Source organism: Cyanistes caeruleus, unplaced genomic scaffold (genome assembly GCF_971803275.1).
Source record: "Cyanistes caeruleus unplaced genomic scaffold, bCyaCae1.hap1.1 HAP1_SCAFFOLD_135, whole genome shotgun sequence".
Lineage (NCBI taxonomy): Eukaryota > Metazoa > Chordata > Aves > Passeriformes > Paridae > Cyanistes > Cyanistes caeruleus.
In genome coordinates, this window is record NW_028255932.1 from 101,527 (window position 1) to 118,064 (window position 16,538).

At 53.4% G+C, this 16,538-nt stretch overlaps 2 protein-coding genes and 1 pseudogene across 2 annotated transcripts in view; 1 reads left to right on the top strand and 2 right to left on the bottom strand.

Annotated features, from left to right (window-relative positions):
- The window catches only part of LOC147645993 (serine/threonine-protein kinase PAK 3-like), a 135,635-nt gene that overhangs the window by 19,874 nt on the left and 99,223 nt on the right, over window positions 1–16,538 (bottom strand). The window lies entirely within an intron of this gene.
- Window positions 6,288–7,648, bottom strand: LOC147645995 (uncharacterized; annotated as a pseudogene).
- LOC147645996 (serine/threonine-protein kinase PAK 1-like) lies at window positions 11,617–15,305 on the top strand. Its single transcript, XM_086874016.1, has 6 exons — window positions 11,617–11,876; window positions 12,642–12,759; window positions 13,152–13,274; window positions 13,694–13,867; window positions 14,772–14,909; window positions 15,297–15,305. Exons 1-6 carry the CDS (start codon window positions 11,755–11,757, stop codon window positions 15,303–15,305), a joined length of 684 nt encoding a protein of 227 aa, XP_086730142.1. The 5' UTR covers window positions 11,617–11,754.

Consider the following 16,538-nt stretch of genomic DNA (forward strand, 5'->3'; position numbering starts at 1 on the left):
CCAGGTGGGACCACAGTGGGGAGAAAATGGAATGTTAGAAAGGCATTTTGGACAAAGAGATGACGACCCCAAAATCTCTCTCAAGGGTCCCTTGGGAGCATGTGGAGGTCGTTTGCACATTCTCCCAGAGGGAATTAAGGACATGGACACCCAGGGGGGCAAGAAGGGAAGTCCAGAAGGGATTTAGACAACAGGGGATGGATGGTGTTGGTGTGCTGGGAAGGGATTGGCTGAAGGGGAGTGTGCAGGAATGTGCTTAAGGCAAGAAGCAGCAGGAGGAATGCATGGGGTAAGAAAAAGGATGATGGAAAAGAACTGGAAGAGAAAAATACTGAGGATTTGGATGTGTTTCAGAAGGGTCTCATCCTCCAAATTTGCTTGCTTACTCAGATCCTTTGTATCCCAGTTTTCCAGGACAGGAAAACAAGGAGGTGAGGATTTCAGGGGGTTTCTCTGAGCTGGGAGCGGCAGGAGCGGGCGCAGAGCTGCGGCACCGGGAGCACGGGCTGGGGGCCTGTGGGGAGCTGTGGGGCCGGGCCGGGGCTGTGGGGCAGCCGGGGCTCAGCGCCGGGCGCTGCCTGAGCCCAGCACCCCCCGGGCAGGGCCGGCAGTGGCCCCGGCCCCCAGGAGGCTGCGGGACGCCCCGGCCGCTGCCCGGCCCCGTGGAGCTGCCGGCCCTGCCCGCCGGGGGGGCCGCCTTTGGACACTGCGGCAGGACAGGGACCGGCTCGGGGATACGGGCTGGGGAGGGGAGCCTCAGCACAGCCAGCACGAGGAAGGAACAGCTCACAAATAGCGATTAGACCTGCAGGGATCCACATGATCTTTTAAGCATTTCCTGCTGGGTCCCTGGAGAAAGGAAGGATTTTGCAGAAAGCTCAGCAGCTGCCACAGGATGAGCACCCACAGGCACTGAGGGGGGGCTGCAGCAGCGACAGAAGAAGCCCCTTCAGCACTTGCTCACAAAGGCTCAGCAGCTGAATGCAGCAAGGGATGAGCAAAAGGCCAAGCTGAAGGCAAAGGCCATGGCACACTTCCTACAGCCCCTGAGGGATCAAGCCCAGGGCCCAAGGGGGCCCCAGCACCCAGGGGACACCCTCGGCCACAAGCACCTGGCACAGGCATTGCCCTCCTGGCCAGGGCACAGCCCACCCAAACAGCCCCTGGCAAGGAATCAGCCTTCCAGCTGCAGGGCACAAGGACACTGCAAGCACAGACAGCAGCACCCTCAGCACCAGCAAGTCCAGCCCTTGATGGACACGCATTCTTAGCGGTGGCACAGCTCCCATTCCACCAGGGACCCACCACACTGCAGCCCTTGGGAACATCCAGGGTGGCTCTGGATCCAGAGGAGACCTTTCCTGATGGACACAGGGGCCTCTCCATCCAATCGGAATCTTACAATAAAAGGGGGAATATTTTAGCTATTAAGGCACTAAGTGTGAAAGATGAGTGGGTGTGTTTTATTCAGCCACTATTAACAAATGTGGGGGATGGGTTTAAAATGCAGGAATTTTTATTTGCTCACAATTGTGATTGTAATTTACGGGGAAGGGATTTGATGGCTAAATTGGGAATGCAAATTAATATTGCCAAAGGGGATACAGAGGCTGGTTCTGTTGTACCTCTGTGTCAAATGTCTGGCAGAGCCACGGCTGAAGTGAACCCACAAGTGTGGGCATCCCCAGGGAAATTGGCAAAATTAGATATGGAGCCTCTCCAAATCTCCCTGAAGCAACCAGGACAAGAGGTGTGGAAAAGCAATCCCCTGTTCCAAGGGAGGGAAGGAAGGGCTCACAGCCTGTCTGGGAGTCCTGCTCAAGGCACGGCTTGGGGAGCCAGGGATGGCTCCCTAGAATGCTCCTATCCTGCCAAACAAGAAATCCAATGGAATCCACAGAATGCTGCAGGACCCAAGAAGAAGAAATGAGATGATGAAACCGAGGCACCCCACACTCTCAGATCCTTACACCAGCCTGAACCAGGTGCCCTCCTCACACTGCTGCCATTCACAACTTGATGCAAAAGATGCTTTCTGGGGATCTGCCCACTTCCAGAGGATGCAAACACAATTCTGCCTTGGGCTGGCAACAAGAGCTAGAAGGGAAAATGCTCAAGACATGGACGGTCCTTCTGCAGGGATGCACGGAAGCACCGGCCTGATTGGGGCAAGCCTTGCAGGAAATATCAAAGGAATTGACCTCACCCCCAGGGACTGGCTTCATGCAGGATGTGGATGACTTGCTCCAGTCAGAAAAACAAGGAGAAGAGGTAGAGGAAGCCTCTGTGAAGTGCCTTCATTTTCAGGCTAAAAAGCAGCTTTCAGTATCTGAAAAAAAAAGGAAGAGCAAACGGTAGAGAAAATGGTTAAACATTTGGGACCTATTTTGACTGAAGGCTTGTGGTGTATTGACTCTGAGAGAGTCCAGGGAAACTAAGAAATAATGTTACCCAGGACTAAAATGTAGCTGGTACAATTCTTACAATTAACAGGGAATTGCAGGAGCTGGATTGAGGATTCTCTCTTCCACCCCGAACATTACATGAATTTTTTCCCCCATATAGTCTCAATGTTATGGGGTGGACATAAGAAAGAAAACAAAACTTGACAAAATGAGAAAAATAAAATGATTGATGCCCCAGCCATGGCTCTTCCAGACTCAGAAATCTGAATTGCAAGGGAATATTAAACAGGCCACCCCTGAGCCTGCACTGAAGGCAACGCAGCAGCAGCCAGGGCTCCCTAGCGGGGGAAGCTCCTGCGCCTGCCCACAGATCCTCTGCTCAAATCCTCGGCCTGGCCACCCTCCTTTGCCATCTCCAGCCACTGCGGGACAATCCTTGCTCTCACTCTTGCACCTTCAGGCCTTTCTGTGCCTGCCCTCGCCACAGCTGCTGGGGAAGGCACCGGGACAATTCCACTCTGCCTCTCAATTACACTCACACTCTGCCCTGCCTGGGATTCTCTGCTGGCAAAATAGACCAACTTGAAAATGGCTTCAAATCTAATTTCCCTAAAGGAACTTGTTTTGCATTTTCCTTGGGGAAAGGAATTTTAATGTTTCTTTTCCACCACTCAGCAGAGATGAAATTAACATCTCAACAGACTGGGAATAGCCCAAAAGATTCCCCCCAAGATAACGACCAGCAACAAAACATCAACACCCAGCAGCAAACATCAACCAACATCTCCCCCAGACACTGCCCCAGGCACAGCTGGAGACACCTGGTCTGGAAAAGGCTGAGCAGGAAATCCAGGAGTGCCCACCTAATTCACATCACAGGCACAGAAATCCGGCTGCAACAGGAAACCAAATCCTAACAACTCCACACCTTGAAAACAATGAACATTAAACCAATGGATTTCTATGGGGTCAGACTGTATAAATTTAGGAAAAATCTAGTCAAACTCATGTGTCATGGAATGATTTTCTCTGCATACCCAGCCTAAGTGTGCATGAAATTATTCCTGTTGCACATTCTGGCCAGAATCAAGTAATGCCTTATTTTTCTAAAGACATTGTTGAAGTTTTTGCTTTTCACAGTTTCAGTGAAAGGATTACACCGTTAAGAGTAATTTTTTGTAATAATTTTACTTCTATATTGTGAGTTCTGTTTGGGCCAGTGGTGTGAGAATCAGTTTTTATTCCTAGGAGAATAAAAAGAAAACACTTGATTGCTTTCTCATTTTTGATTTATATTTGTACTTGACTCTTAGTGATGACAAAATGATGGTATGAGTTTTTTGATGTTCCCCTTTAAGCTGCACTTTGAAAACTAGAAGGGCTTTAAAGTTGGTGCTTTAACACATAAACAATTATTAGAATATTGTTTAAAAAAAAATAAACAGCAGATCTGTGGGGGGCCACGTGTGAGTCACGGGATGCCTGCCCTGGAAGAGAAGCTTTGTTCCAGGCAGCCAGGAGAGGAGCTTTAGAAATGCAAATTAACACTGATGGCCCAAAGCCTGCACAATGGCCCAGGGGCTTCCTGCCTGCAGGAGGAATTGGGCTGATTCCAGGAAGAAAAAACAGAGGCAATGAGTGAATCTGCTTGGAGATAGGGCCAGGGACTTGTACATAAGGGAACAAAGGGAGAAACCATCATTTTCAGAAAATGTTACTAATTGACAAGGACTGCTGCTCAGACCAAGTCCCGCTACATTCCTGAACTTCCAGAAGAACAAACACTTCACAGAGCCAGGAATATCGGGTGTTATACAAAAAGGACATGCAGCAGGCGGATCGGGAAGGCTGAACCTTCCAAGCACCTCGGCCAGTGTTGGGCAAAGGGACAGGGACATGCGGCCGGGAAAATCAGGACAAAAACGAGGCCGCGTCCTCCAACACCTGGAAAGAGCGCACGGCAAATGCCCCATGGCCTCTCCCTTTGGGCAGCAATAAAGTCACTTGCACACCGCTCCTCTGGCTCCTTGGGCCACACAAACCTCTGGCGCCGGGAATTTTCCCGCCCGGCCCCGGGCCCAGCGCAGCCACCTCCGGCCTCCCGACACGAAGCGGGACGAGCCAGCGCTGCTCCGCCACCGCCTCCTGCCGAGGCCCCAGCGGCAAGGAGACCGCGGGCAGCCGCTCCCGCAGCGCCCTCAGCCCAGGGCCAACACGGGCCGGCCACGGCACAAGCCACCCGCCACAGCCCCCTGCCGCCCCCTCCCGGGCCCGCAGCGAGCCCCGAGCCCCCGCAGAACCGAGCGCGGCTCCCACCTGCGATGGCCGGGGCCGCCTCCGAGCTCCGCCGCCGCCTCACCGGGCTCCGGCCGCTGCTGCCGCCGCTGCCGGGCCCGCACAGACGCTCCGGCAATGGCGGCTCTCCTGCCCCACGGCCGCCCTGGGGGCGCCAGCGGGGCCGGGCTTGTCCCCGCTCTGCCCAATCAGCGCGCGCCAGAACCACGAGTGACGGCAGAAGCAGCCAATGGCAGCCAGCGGCGGGCTCTGCACACGGCACAGCCCCGCCCCGCGCTCTCAGGGCCCGCCCCGGGCTGCGTGAGGGGAAAGGCGGGGACGAGGAACAGCCCTGGAACGGGCCCGGCCCGAGCCGCCATTGAGCTCCCAACACAAACAAAGTTCTCCGCAGCTCCCGGCTCACCTTGCCCAGCTCTGGCTGCTGGGTGCCTCCGACTCAGCGGGAAACTCTGGAGCCTCATGCACGTCTAATTAGGAGCATCAGTGCATCGCTTTGATTTCCCCCAAAAAAGGGAACCCGCCCTCCAAACCCCTTCAGCTGAGTGGACGAGAGATTTCTTGCAGAAAACTCCCAAGAATACCAAAGCCAAAGCGAAGTGAGCCAAGACCCCCCAGCAGCGCCTCTCTGCTGTCCCAGCTGAAGCCCACGCTGGCTGCTCCAGGCTGGAGCGGCACACTGGGAGCACTGGGAAGGGGCCCCGGCTCGGGGCGCAGCCCCCGGGGCAGCCCCACGGCCCCCACGGCAGCTCCAAGGCTCCGCCAGCCGGGATGGAACGTGGGACGGGGAGCAGGGGAAGGGATGGGGCTACCGGAGCCGAGGGAATAACGAGGGTCACCGGGGGCACTTCACAAGCATTTAATGCAAAAGGTAAAATCATAAGGGAGACAAAAGCAACAGCACCTGTAGCACCATAGCACAGGGCCACACAAGGACATGTCCCACTGCTGTGGGGTGATGCTGGCCCGAGTCCAGGCACCCACCACAGCTGCTCTCTCACTGCCCTCCACAGCCACACAGGGAGAGAAAATTTAATCAAGGGTTCATGAGTTAAGGACCTGAGACTGTTTCCTCATCAAACACAGTCATGGGCAAAACAGGAGATATAAATTGAATTTATTGCCAATAAGCTCAGAGCAGGAGAATAAGAAGACCCTTAAAAGCACCGTCCTTCCACCCCTCCCTCCTTCCAGCTCTGCATCCTAACCTGGCAGTGCAAGGATACAGGGAATGGAGCCATGGTCAGTTCATCTCCTGGGGCTTTTCCTGCTCTTCAAGGACAGGAGTCATTCCCCTGCTGCACTCTGGGATCTCTCCCACCAGAGAGGTCTCCATGAACTTCTCCAACCTGAGTCCATTCCATGGGGAGCAGCCCCCTCACAGTGCTGCAGCGTGGGTCACTCTGCCACGGGGTCAGTCCTTCCAGGACAGACGGCTCCAGCGGGGGCCCCTCTGTCCACAGGTGTCCCCCAGGGTCACAGCCTCATCTCAGGCATTCCCCTGCTCTGGCATGGGCTTCTCCAGGGGCTGTGGGGGGATCTCTGCATTCTGGTGAATCTCCAGGGACAGTCAATCTGCAATTCCCATTGTTAGTCTGTGTTCTGATGGATGTTCCTGCCCCTGTGTTCATCCAGGTGCCCACAGGGAGTCAGGAAGATCTGTTTGGTCAAGGTTGAGTTCTGTGAAAAACTCTTCCCACACTGGGGACACTCATAGGGCCTCTCCCCAGTGTGGATGTGCCGGTGCCTGATGAGGGTGCAGTTTTGTGAAGCCCTTCCCACAGTCAGGGAAGCAGAAGGGCCTCTCCTCTGTGTGAATCCACTGATGTTTAATGAGACCTGAGCTCCTTGGAAATCTCTTCCCACACTCAGGATGCACTGGTGTGCCCCGAGGTTGGAGCTCCAGCTGAAGCCCTCTCCACACTCCCCACACGTGTAGGGCTTTTCCCCTGTGTGGATCTTCTGGTGACAAATCAGATTGGACATCTCAATGAACCTCTTCCCACATTCCCCACACTCACTGGGGCATTCTCCTGTGTGGATGTTCTGGTGCCAGATCAGGTGGGAGCTGCAATTGAAGCTCTTCCCACATTCCAAGCACTTTCCAGGCTTTTCCCCTGTGTGGATCCTACAGTGGTTAATCAGGACAGAGATCTTCCTGAACCTCTTCCCACAATCCCCACACTCCTAGGGGCTCTCCCCAGTGTGAATCACCTGGTGCCAGATCAGATGGGAGCTATTCTTGAAGCCCTTCCCACACTCCCCACACTCCCAGAGCCATTTCCCAGGGTGGATCCTTTGGTGTTTCCTCCACTTGAAGCTCCAGCTGAAGCTCTTCCCACATTCCAAGCATTTGTGGGGCTTCTCCCTGCCATGAGCTCTCTCCCCCAGCTCTGAGCTCTGGGTGGATCTCTGGCCGCCTTCCTGGCACAGGGGGGATCTTTCCTCCTTGCAGCTCCCTGGGCTGGGTTTGCAGCCCCTCCTCATGCAGGATCTCTGGGGATTTTCCTCCTCTTCCTCCATTTGGCCATGGCTTGGGAATGACAAATCCTGATTTGGGGGAAATCAAAGTGGGAGTGCCTTGGAGTAGAGGCTCTTCCTGCCCAAGTCCATGTCTAGAGCTCAGCAGGAGTCTTGTGTCCATGAAAATCTCCAAAATATCAAGATTCAGCCCAAAAAAATCTCCCAGGAGTTCCCCATCTCTCGTCTTTCCTATTTGGTCTCCCAGAAGTTTCAGTTCCCTGGGATGATGGGGGTCCAAGGGCTCCAGGGGTTCCCCCTCCTCTGGGGTCCTCCTTAGCGATGATCCAGGGGCTTTTGGGGGTCCATGGGCTCCCTTCTCCCCTGATCTCTGCTTTGAGATCCCAGGAATCCCAGGAGTCTCTCCTCTCCAGGCTCCCACCTCTCCAAGCTGCCAGGATCCCCCAGCTCTGGGATCGCCCCTCTCTGCTCTCCCCACTCCAGGGGTCCCAGGGGTTCCTCTCCTCTGCTCTCCCAGGGGTCCCCAGGACCAATGTCCTCCCCCAGCCAATACTGGGCAATGGCCACGTGGACCCCAAAGATCCCCCAAGGGGCTCAGCTTTGGGGTCCTGCAAGATCCAAACCTACACACACAGAGAAAAAAAAACCTCCCAGGGATGCCAGACAATATTTGGGGCTCAATTCCGCAATCTGCAAGTTCCAAACACACCCCAATTAAAAGACCCTCTCAGGGTCCCCCTGACAGATTTGGGACCAGCTCCCCCTCCCTGCTCACCTGCAGGATGAGGTGGGGGCGATGGGCCCGTGGCCGGGGGTGCTGTGGACACAGGGGGCACTGGAACCTCCAGCTTCTCCTTCTATTCCTGTTCCTGCTCCTCCTTTTCCTTTCTCCCTCCTCCTGCTCCTCCTCCTTCCTAATCCCACCTCCTCCCCAGTTCCTGCCTTCTGTATATTTAAAGTGGAGAACCTTGCTTGTTTTTAGAACTAGAACAAAGATTCCAGATGGAACAAGCCTTGCTGGTTTTATTCAGCAGTATCAGTGACTACAGGTCATGTTTGCTCTGGTTTGGTGCTGTCCTCGTTCCTCCTCAGTGCTCAGGCTGGGCTATGGGGTGTCCTTGTTTGCTGCATTTTCAGAGTTCCTCTTGGATCCTTTGGGCAATAGGCCGTGCCCTGGGAGGATTCTTTGTGCTCCTTTGTGACACAGGAGAAGCTTCCAGGCGGTTTTTGCGTGAGCGGCTGCTGTGGTGTCACAGGAGCGTTGCCACGTCCCCGTGGTGTTCCCGTTGCTGTGGGACACGGAGGCCTCAGTGTCCAGAGCGGCTCTGGGCGCCTGCTCGTTGCCAGAGGATCCTCCTGCCCGAGGCATTCTCAGCAGCCAACCCAGCCCCTGACGGGTGTCCTTCTGTGCTTGCAGGGGTACAGTCTGCAGACGTGTGCAGCGCAGCCAAAATGATGCAGCAAGTGGTTGCTGCAGTTGGCACTCTGTTCTCTGTGGCTTATTCGGGGTATTTTTTAACCCACTTGGCACGTAAGTTGAGGTTTTCCCTCGGTGCAGCCTCTGTGGCTTTGGGCTTGCTGTGTGCTTTCTGTTCTTCCACTGGAACAGAGTTGACTCTGTGACCAAATTGCCATGAGGACAGGGTTGGTTTGGGAGAGCTCCTGCCAGAAGCTGCAGCTGAAAAAGGGGGTGTCTGCAGCCAGCGGGGCGTGCACAGCATTTGCAATGAGGCCTGGGGGGGTTCTGTTCCCTCAGGCGGGGAGTCTGTGGCAGCGGAGCCTGGAACTCCCTCCGTTTGCTGCTCCAGCCAAGAGCTGACACAGCCCAGTATTTTGTGCTGCTCTCTTGCTTGCTGTGTGAAGGGCCTGTGGCTCCTGGAGGGATGCTGTGAAAGCAAAATGCTCTCTCGGGCTTGCCTTGCTCATTTCCCACCACAGGCAGTTTTTTCCTAACAACATCTGGTTCACGTTCCCTCTCCCGTTGCAGGGCACCTCACGCGTGGATCCCCAGCAGCTCCTCCTTCGGTGAGTGGCAAAGGAAGCTTTGGTGTTCAGAATTGTGCAGCAAGTTGTGAGCTCGGCGTGTGGCAGCCGAGTGCCAGCCTGGGAGGCTGAAGGGAAGTTCCTGTCAGTGTCTTTGCAGCAGCAGCAGCAGCAAAGAGATCCCTGGCAGTTTTCTCTGTTTCTGCTGAAGAGCTTTTGAAGAGCTGCAGGACTGGTTTTGCAGGCAGAAGATTGCTTGCTGGCTTTAGCCATGGTGGAATATGGAATTCCCAACAATAAGTGGCAATGTGGGCTTTAGCCCATTGTTAGTTTGAACAGCTCTGAACCCTATTTCTGCTTAGTGCAGCTGGATGTGTAGCTGAGGATAAAGAAGGTGATAACTGAGATAGAACTTCCCGTCCCTCACGCTCCCGTCTGTCCACAGGGCACCAAAGCAGCATCAGCACCTCCTCTGGCTCCCTCTGCTTGCAAAGAGGAGGCCAAAGAGAAGGAAGAGAGCAGTGAACTTCCCGCTGTTCTGGGAGACGAGGGTGAACACCCCGCGGTTTGGGAAAACAACGGCGAGGCTCCCGCGGTGTGTGACAAGGACAGTGGACATCTCCCGGTGTGGGACGAGGATGGTGGACATCCTGTGGCTTGGGAAGAGGAGGGTGAACATCTTCCAGCATGGGAAGCGGACAGAGAATGTCCCATGGCTTGGAAAGATGATGATGAACCTGCAGCTTTTTGGGAAGAGGACAGAGAAGCTGCAGAGTTTTGGGAAGAGGAAAGAGAAGATGCTGTGCTTTGGGAAGAGGATGGAGAACCTCCCTCTGCTCCTGAAGAGGACACTGAAGCTCCCTGTGCTGCAGGATCCTGGGCTGAACATTCTGACAGCAGCACAGCCCTGCAGCCAGAGGGGAGCGGGGAGTGGAGCCTGATGCAGCTGAGTACGTCTGCTCTGTTCCTGTGTGCCAGAGCAGGGTGCTGTGTGTGTGTCTCAGCATCAGCTGCACCCAGGGTTGCTCTGCAGCTGAATGGCACAGGGTCATTTATTGTCCTTCCCCAGCTGAGAGCAAGGGGCTCCCGGCCCCAGGGAGTGGGGCTGCATTCTGGCTCTCATCTGAGAGGGAGCATCTTCCACCTGGTTTCTTTCAGGGAACACCGTGAGCGTGGGGGAGCCTGCCGAGAAATACCTGGAACTGGAGCAGATTGGCCAAGGGTAAGGGCAAGGCAGTTACTTCTGCACAAGCAGGGCCCAGGTATTTTGCTGGTGCAGGATGCAGTGAGAAGTCAGGAGAGCTCCAAACCCCTTCAGACACTGGGGTACGATGCTTCTGCCTCTCAGGGCTGATCAGAATTGATAACTGTGGTCAGAAGGCACCTTGCATGGCAGAGGGCTGGTGGCTGCTGTGCTGTTGTTTGAAGGGTGGATGCACTCGGGTGTTTTGTGAACGCTGCAGGCAGCAGAGATCTCCTGTCTGGGCTGGCTTTCACTGCCAGGGCCTAAAGCGCTGCTTCTTTCTTCTCTGCTGTTTTGTCTCCAGGGCTTTTGGAACCGTTTCCAAAGGACTCGACAGGGCCACGGGAGGAGAGGTCAGTGTCAACACGCCCAGCACGTCTGGCAGCTCTCGAGGGCTTTCCCCTCTGCTGGGAGCTGTGGCTGGAGCTGTGGGGCCCAGCAGAGCTTTCCTGCACAGGCTGCTCCTCTGAAGGCAGAGCAGGGTCAGCCTGCAGAGCACAGCTGGGACAGACTTGGTCCTTCTCAAGTGCCCAAAGGAAGGCAAGGAGGGCAGCGGTGTCTGTCAGAGCAGGAAACGCTGGCCTGGTCTTCATGTCTAAAAGTGTGAATGCATCAGCTGGTGGAGGCTAAGGCCCAATTTACCTTCATCCCAGCCTCAGACAGGAACATTATTTAACAGTTTTATCATCCTGAGTTTCATCAGGATACCTCAAGGCCTAATTAAGGAGAGATCCTGCTTGGGCTCAGTTTGGGGTTTTAGTCCTACTGCAGCTGTCCCCACAGAGACAGGAGAGAAATGAGAAGATGGATGTGCAGAGCAAAGCTCTCTCCTAAACCCTGCAGCTGTGTTTGGGTCTGGTGTCAGTAGCAGCTGGGACAGGGATTATCTGAGCAATGGATGTGCACGTTTGCTTTGTTGTGCTATCCCAAACAGGGCAGGGACATTTGAAATCCTGGCCAAATGCCATAGAATTGCTAAAGGGTTCCCGGCTGTTTTGCTCTGTGTGCACAGAAACAGAATTACCTCCTGCTTGCAAAATGTGTTGGAATAATAATCCTAAGAGTGCTGAGGCCATTTGAGAAGACTGTAGGTGCAGAGAATGTTGTTAGAGCTTGGAGGCTGACAGCTGAGGGAGCATTTCTGCAGAGCTTACAGAGCCAAATGTCTCTGGCCATGAGTCCTGCAACAGCCCCAGCGAGCAGAGCAATGGGCTGTGGGAATGGCACTTGCTGAGCTCTGGTGTCCCATCCCAAGGCAGTTTGGCACAGCCCAGCTCGCTCGCTCCAAAAAGACTCGCTCCGTGTTTGCTGTGGCCTCCTGCCACAGACTGCTCCAGTTAAAGGTCTGCAATGTCCCTTCAGGTGGCCATCAAGAAAATGAGTCTCAGAGGGCACAACAGGGAACGAGCTGTGAATGAGGTCGTGGTCCTGAAGGACAAGAAGAACCCCAACATTGTCAACTCTCTGGACAGGTGAGTGCTTCAGGTCTTCTCCCGTGCACGGGCCCTGCGTTCATCTTTCCTGGCATCCCCAGTCTGTAGCCTGTTCTGAAAATGCCTGACCCGGCCATATCTTCCCAGAACAACAGCCTGGCACTTCACTCCTTCCATGTGCTTTTGTTGCTTTGCTTTGGCTTTTTCTTCAAGTTGACCCCATTTGCTGTGTTTTACAGCAAGTGCTGATAAACCCTGGTAGAAATTATTTTCCTTGGCTTCTTCTTCCCAGCCCTGTCCCATTGCTGCAGGTGACAGGAAGACCAGGTTCCTGTTTCCAGAAATGCCTCATTTTCCCATTTTTCAATGGCCTTGCCTATTTCTGAAGGGACTTTGTGCAAGGTTTTCCAAGCATTTGACTGCTTTTGCCCCAAGTGCTGCACGGCCTCCTCCCCTGGATAACTCTGGAAGTTGTGTTGCCTTGTTCCAGAGGGAATGGTGGAACTGATGAGTTCAGATGCTGAAGCAGCTGGGGACAAGTGTTGTGGTTCCACATTGAGCTGGGCTGTTGCTAAAGGGCATTTTTCACCTGCTTGCCATCTAAGGCCTCTCCTTTCTCCCGGGTGCCTCCTTCTCCTTTAGACTGTGCAGATTCCAAGGCCTGTGCAGCCTGGCAGGAATGTCTCTCCATCTGATTCTGTCCTCATTGACAAGTGACCTGGGAACAAAACTCCACTCTGGGCTTTTCCCTGGGGGAACTGAGCAATGCACATTCATCTCTGTGCCATTGTTCTCCTCTTCCAGCTTCCTTGTTGATGGAGATCTCTGGCTGGTGATGGAATACATGGATGGAGGAACTTTGCAGGACGTTGTCAGACAGACACGCATGGCTGAAGGAGAGATGGCAGCTGTCAGTCAGGAGGTGAGGGATCCTGCTTGTGCTTCCCATGGCTGGGACACCATGGTCCTTCCAAAGAGGCTGTGAGAGCAGAGTGGCTCCATGCTCAGGCCTTTGTTTCTGTGTTGTTTTTATGAGCTGGAGAGGAAAGAGCCTCTGAAGTGAATGGCCTGCAAATATCACTGCATTTCTACTCTGTTCTTGTGTTCTTTCCTGCTGTTGTGGTACTCTCTGTCTTTTTTGGATCTGATTTGCTGCTCTCAGCTTTGCCTTGAACCTTTTGCCTGGAGCTTGTCTGCACTGCACTCCTGGGCTGTCACAGCAAAGTTGCTGCTGGTAGAATTCTAAACTGTCCTTTCTTGTATGATATATTCCGGCCTCTGATTTTTTCCCTCGTGTTTCTTGTTGTCTCTCAGTGTCTGCAGGGCCTGGATTTCCTCCATTCCAACCGGGTGATCCACAGAGATCTGAAGAGCTCCAACATCCTTCTGGGAATGGACGGCTCTGTCAAGCTGGGTGGGTGTTCCTGGCCAGGCACGGCACTCCCGGGGTGCGGCTGTGGGGCTGCTTCCCAGTGAGGGCCAGAGCCCCACAAGTGCTGCTGGTGGCACTGCCCGGCCCCTGCTGCCAGCTGAGAGCGGCTGCCCCGTGCAGAGAGCTCAGGAGAGGAGCAGGCTGTCAGGAGTGCCTTTGCTCTGGGTATGGCCCTCCCAGAGGGGCAGGAGTTGCAATCTAAAGCTTCAAAGGAAATCAGTAAAAGCCAAGCATGAAAGCTGAGGGCTTCTTTAAGGGTCCAGTTCCATCTTTCCTTGGCTACAGCCCTGAGCACTTTTCCAGCTGGATTCAGCACTGCATTCTCAGACTGAGAGTGGGGAATCTTTGTGCTTGGTTTCCTCATTGCAGCTGCCTTTGACAGTGCTTGTTTCTGTCCTCAGCTGATTTTGGCCTCTGTGCTCAGCTCAGCCCTGAGCAGGACCAGTGCAGCTCCATGGTGGGCACTGCTCACTGGATGGCCCCAGAAGTTGTGACCAGTTCTCCTTACGGCCCCAAGGTGGACATCTGGTCCTTTGGCATTGTGACCATCGAGATGGTGGAAGGAGAACCTCCTTACTTCCAGCAAACGGGGGCCATGGTAAGAGGCAAATTCTCCAGGCTTTGCAGAGGCCTGTGAGCACAGGGTGACCCTGCACTGGGAGGAGCAGCTGGAGGTTTCTGCACATCGCAGAGGGAATTCCCACAGCACCTGAGCCTGAACATAGACAAATATTCTGCAGTCTCCAGCAACAATTTGCTTTGGCATTTAAGTTGTTGCAGCTCTTGTGAGGATGACCCAAATACATGAAGCAAGTGCATCAGCTCTAATGTTGTCTTGTAGAAAACCCCAAACGAACCCCAACACCCACACCCAAACCCAACAAGATTTCTGGAGGAGTTTCTAAAAGAAGTTTTGTGAGATGAACTCCCCCCTGGCTCTTCTCACTGGGAAACTATACTGAAACATGAAGATGATTGTTTAACATCCCCACAGTCTAACATATTTCTTTCCTTCCTTTTACTTTCTCTGTGTCACCAAGCCTGAGCCTTCAGCCACACAAACCTGCTGTTCCTTGCCTGGCAGTTTCTGGCATGGGGCATCAGGAATGCTTTTAACTTGAGTGTCAGTGGCACTGCAGAGATGCATTTGATGTAAGAATCCCTTGAAATAACACAGGCAGACCACACTGACTCTTGCAAATGGCCTGTAAAGCTGGCGTCTGTATTTGGAGAAGCAAAATGGGCTATTTCTGATGGAGTTCCTACTGACAAAGTCAGCCAATGCAATCGGCTCTGAAGGCAAGATCATTTGGATGTTGCAATGTCTGTGGCTGCTCCAGGGTTTGGGTTTTTTGGCTGGCCCAGAAGAATGAGCTGTGAGCAGCAGCATCTGTGCCAGGGAGGAAAGTGCCCGGGGAGCTGGGGCAGAAAAAGCGGGCTGGATGTGAGCACCTGTGGGTGTGGAGGAAGCTGTCAGAGCGCTGTGTTTGCTTTTCCTGCAGGCCCGCGCTCTGATCCGGCAGAACGGGAGCCCGCAGCTGCAGGAGCCCAGGCGCCTGTCGGCTCTGCTGCGGGACTTCCTCGAGTGCAGCCTGGAGCCGGACGAGGAGCGGCGCTTCTCTGCCCAGGAGCTGCTGCAGGTGAATGCCAAGCGGCTGCGGGGGAAACGGCAGCGCCAGGGAGGGCTTTTCTTGTGGGGCTCCCCTCCCATCATCTCCAGTCCCGCTGCTTTTCACACGCAAAGCCAGCAGAATCCTCGCCTGCTTTGGCTTGGCAGGCTCCTGTCGAGCTCATCTGGAGCTGGTGCCCCACCACGAGCGGGGACATCTTCAAGCACATCAGGTGGCTCAGAGCCCTGCCTGACCTGAGCCTGGATGTTTCCAGGGAGGAGCCACCTCCCACATCTCTGGGCTCCCTCTCTCAGTGTTTCCCCACTCTCCTGCTACAGCAATTCTTCTTTACATCTAATCTGAGCCTACTTCCCTCTCTTGACTTTCAAACCATTCCCCTTTGTCCTGTTGCAACAGAGCCTGTGAGGAACTTGAGTCTGGAAAGTAACAGTTCATTTCTTTCTTTTTTATCCCTTGGGCAGCACTCATTTTTGTCATCAGCCAAGCCTCTCTCCAGCCTGACCCCTCTGATCACTGCAGCAAAGCAACTGAGGGAGCAGCGCAGGAGGAGATGAAGCCCTGGAGGCCAACTTTTCGTTATAGTAGTTAGGACAAGTAGTTAGTTATGTTAGTTAACACTGTTAGTTAGTTAGAGTAGGTTAGGACAGCCTGTTTGTTATGGCAGTTATTTGAATAAAATCTCTGTTAAACCTCCAGTCCTTGAGGTGTCCTGTCCTTCTCCCGCTGTGACTCAGCTGCCCGGAGCACTGCGAGGGGAGAGCGGGTCCAGCCTCGCCCAGAGCTGAGCCCCAGCAGAGCCTGGCAGAGCCCAGAGCAGCCTCGGCATCTGCAGAGTCAGCCTGGAAGGAGGCGCTTGGAGCCTTCTGGGCTGCAGCTGGCTCTTGCTTACAAACTGTGTGCGCTGGAAAATGCCTCTGGTTCTGCGGGAGGGCAGAAGGGGCCCGGGGAAGGCCCAAGTGCTCCATGCAAGGGAAAAACCTGCCCTGTGTTTGTGAGAAATAACTATGTTGTTGTTGCCCTTTGCTATTATGTGCTGGCTTTTCCAAATTATTATAATCACAACGATTTTGATATAGCACAGTTTGTAATCACTTTTAACTGCTTTTGATATAGTAGTGTTATAAATTACTTTCAAATTTCCAAACAATCAAATTTAATTAACTGATAATACAGTTTAATAAATTGGATACAAAATAATAAAAGAATACAATTTAGTAAAAAAGAGATACAATTAAGTAGATATATTCAGATATATATATGTGAATATAATTGGCCAGTGGTTACAAATGGTTAAAGCATAAGCAAAACCGACCGGGGTGTGAGGGGGTCTTCTCACCTCACCTCACATACGAAACAAAGCACTTCAAGCTAAACTTATATACTGTATGCTTATACATATTCATTAATGTTTCCCATAAATTTCCTCCTATTTCCGATTTTTCTGACCATTTATCTTCTAAACTACAGACTGTACCTTAATTTTGACATGTAATATCTGCAAAGGGGTACATCTTCTTTATAACACTGATTCTTGATCGTTTCTAATGATAACTTTAATAACAGTTACAATTTAAGTAGCACGAATCAATTCCATTTATTACACTGGGAATGGGGAACCCCTGCGCTTCCATTTCTGGG

Coding starts and splice junctions, on each gene's coding strand:
- LOC147645996 (XM_086874016.1), top strand. CDS start 11,755: ATGTCCCTTCAGGTGGCCATCAAGAAAATGAGTCTCAGAGGGCACAAC. Junction 11,877..12,641: donor ATTGTCAACTCTCTGGACAG/GTGAGTGCTTCA, acceptor CTCCTCTTCCAG/CTTCCTTGTTGATGGAGATC. Junction 13,275..13,693: donor GGTGTTCCTGGCCAGGCACG/GCACTCCCGGGG, acceptor CTCTGTGCTCAG/CTCAGCCCTGAGCAGGACCA.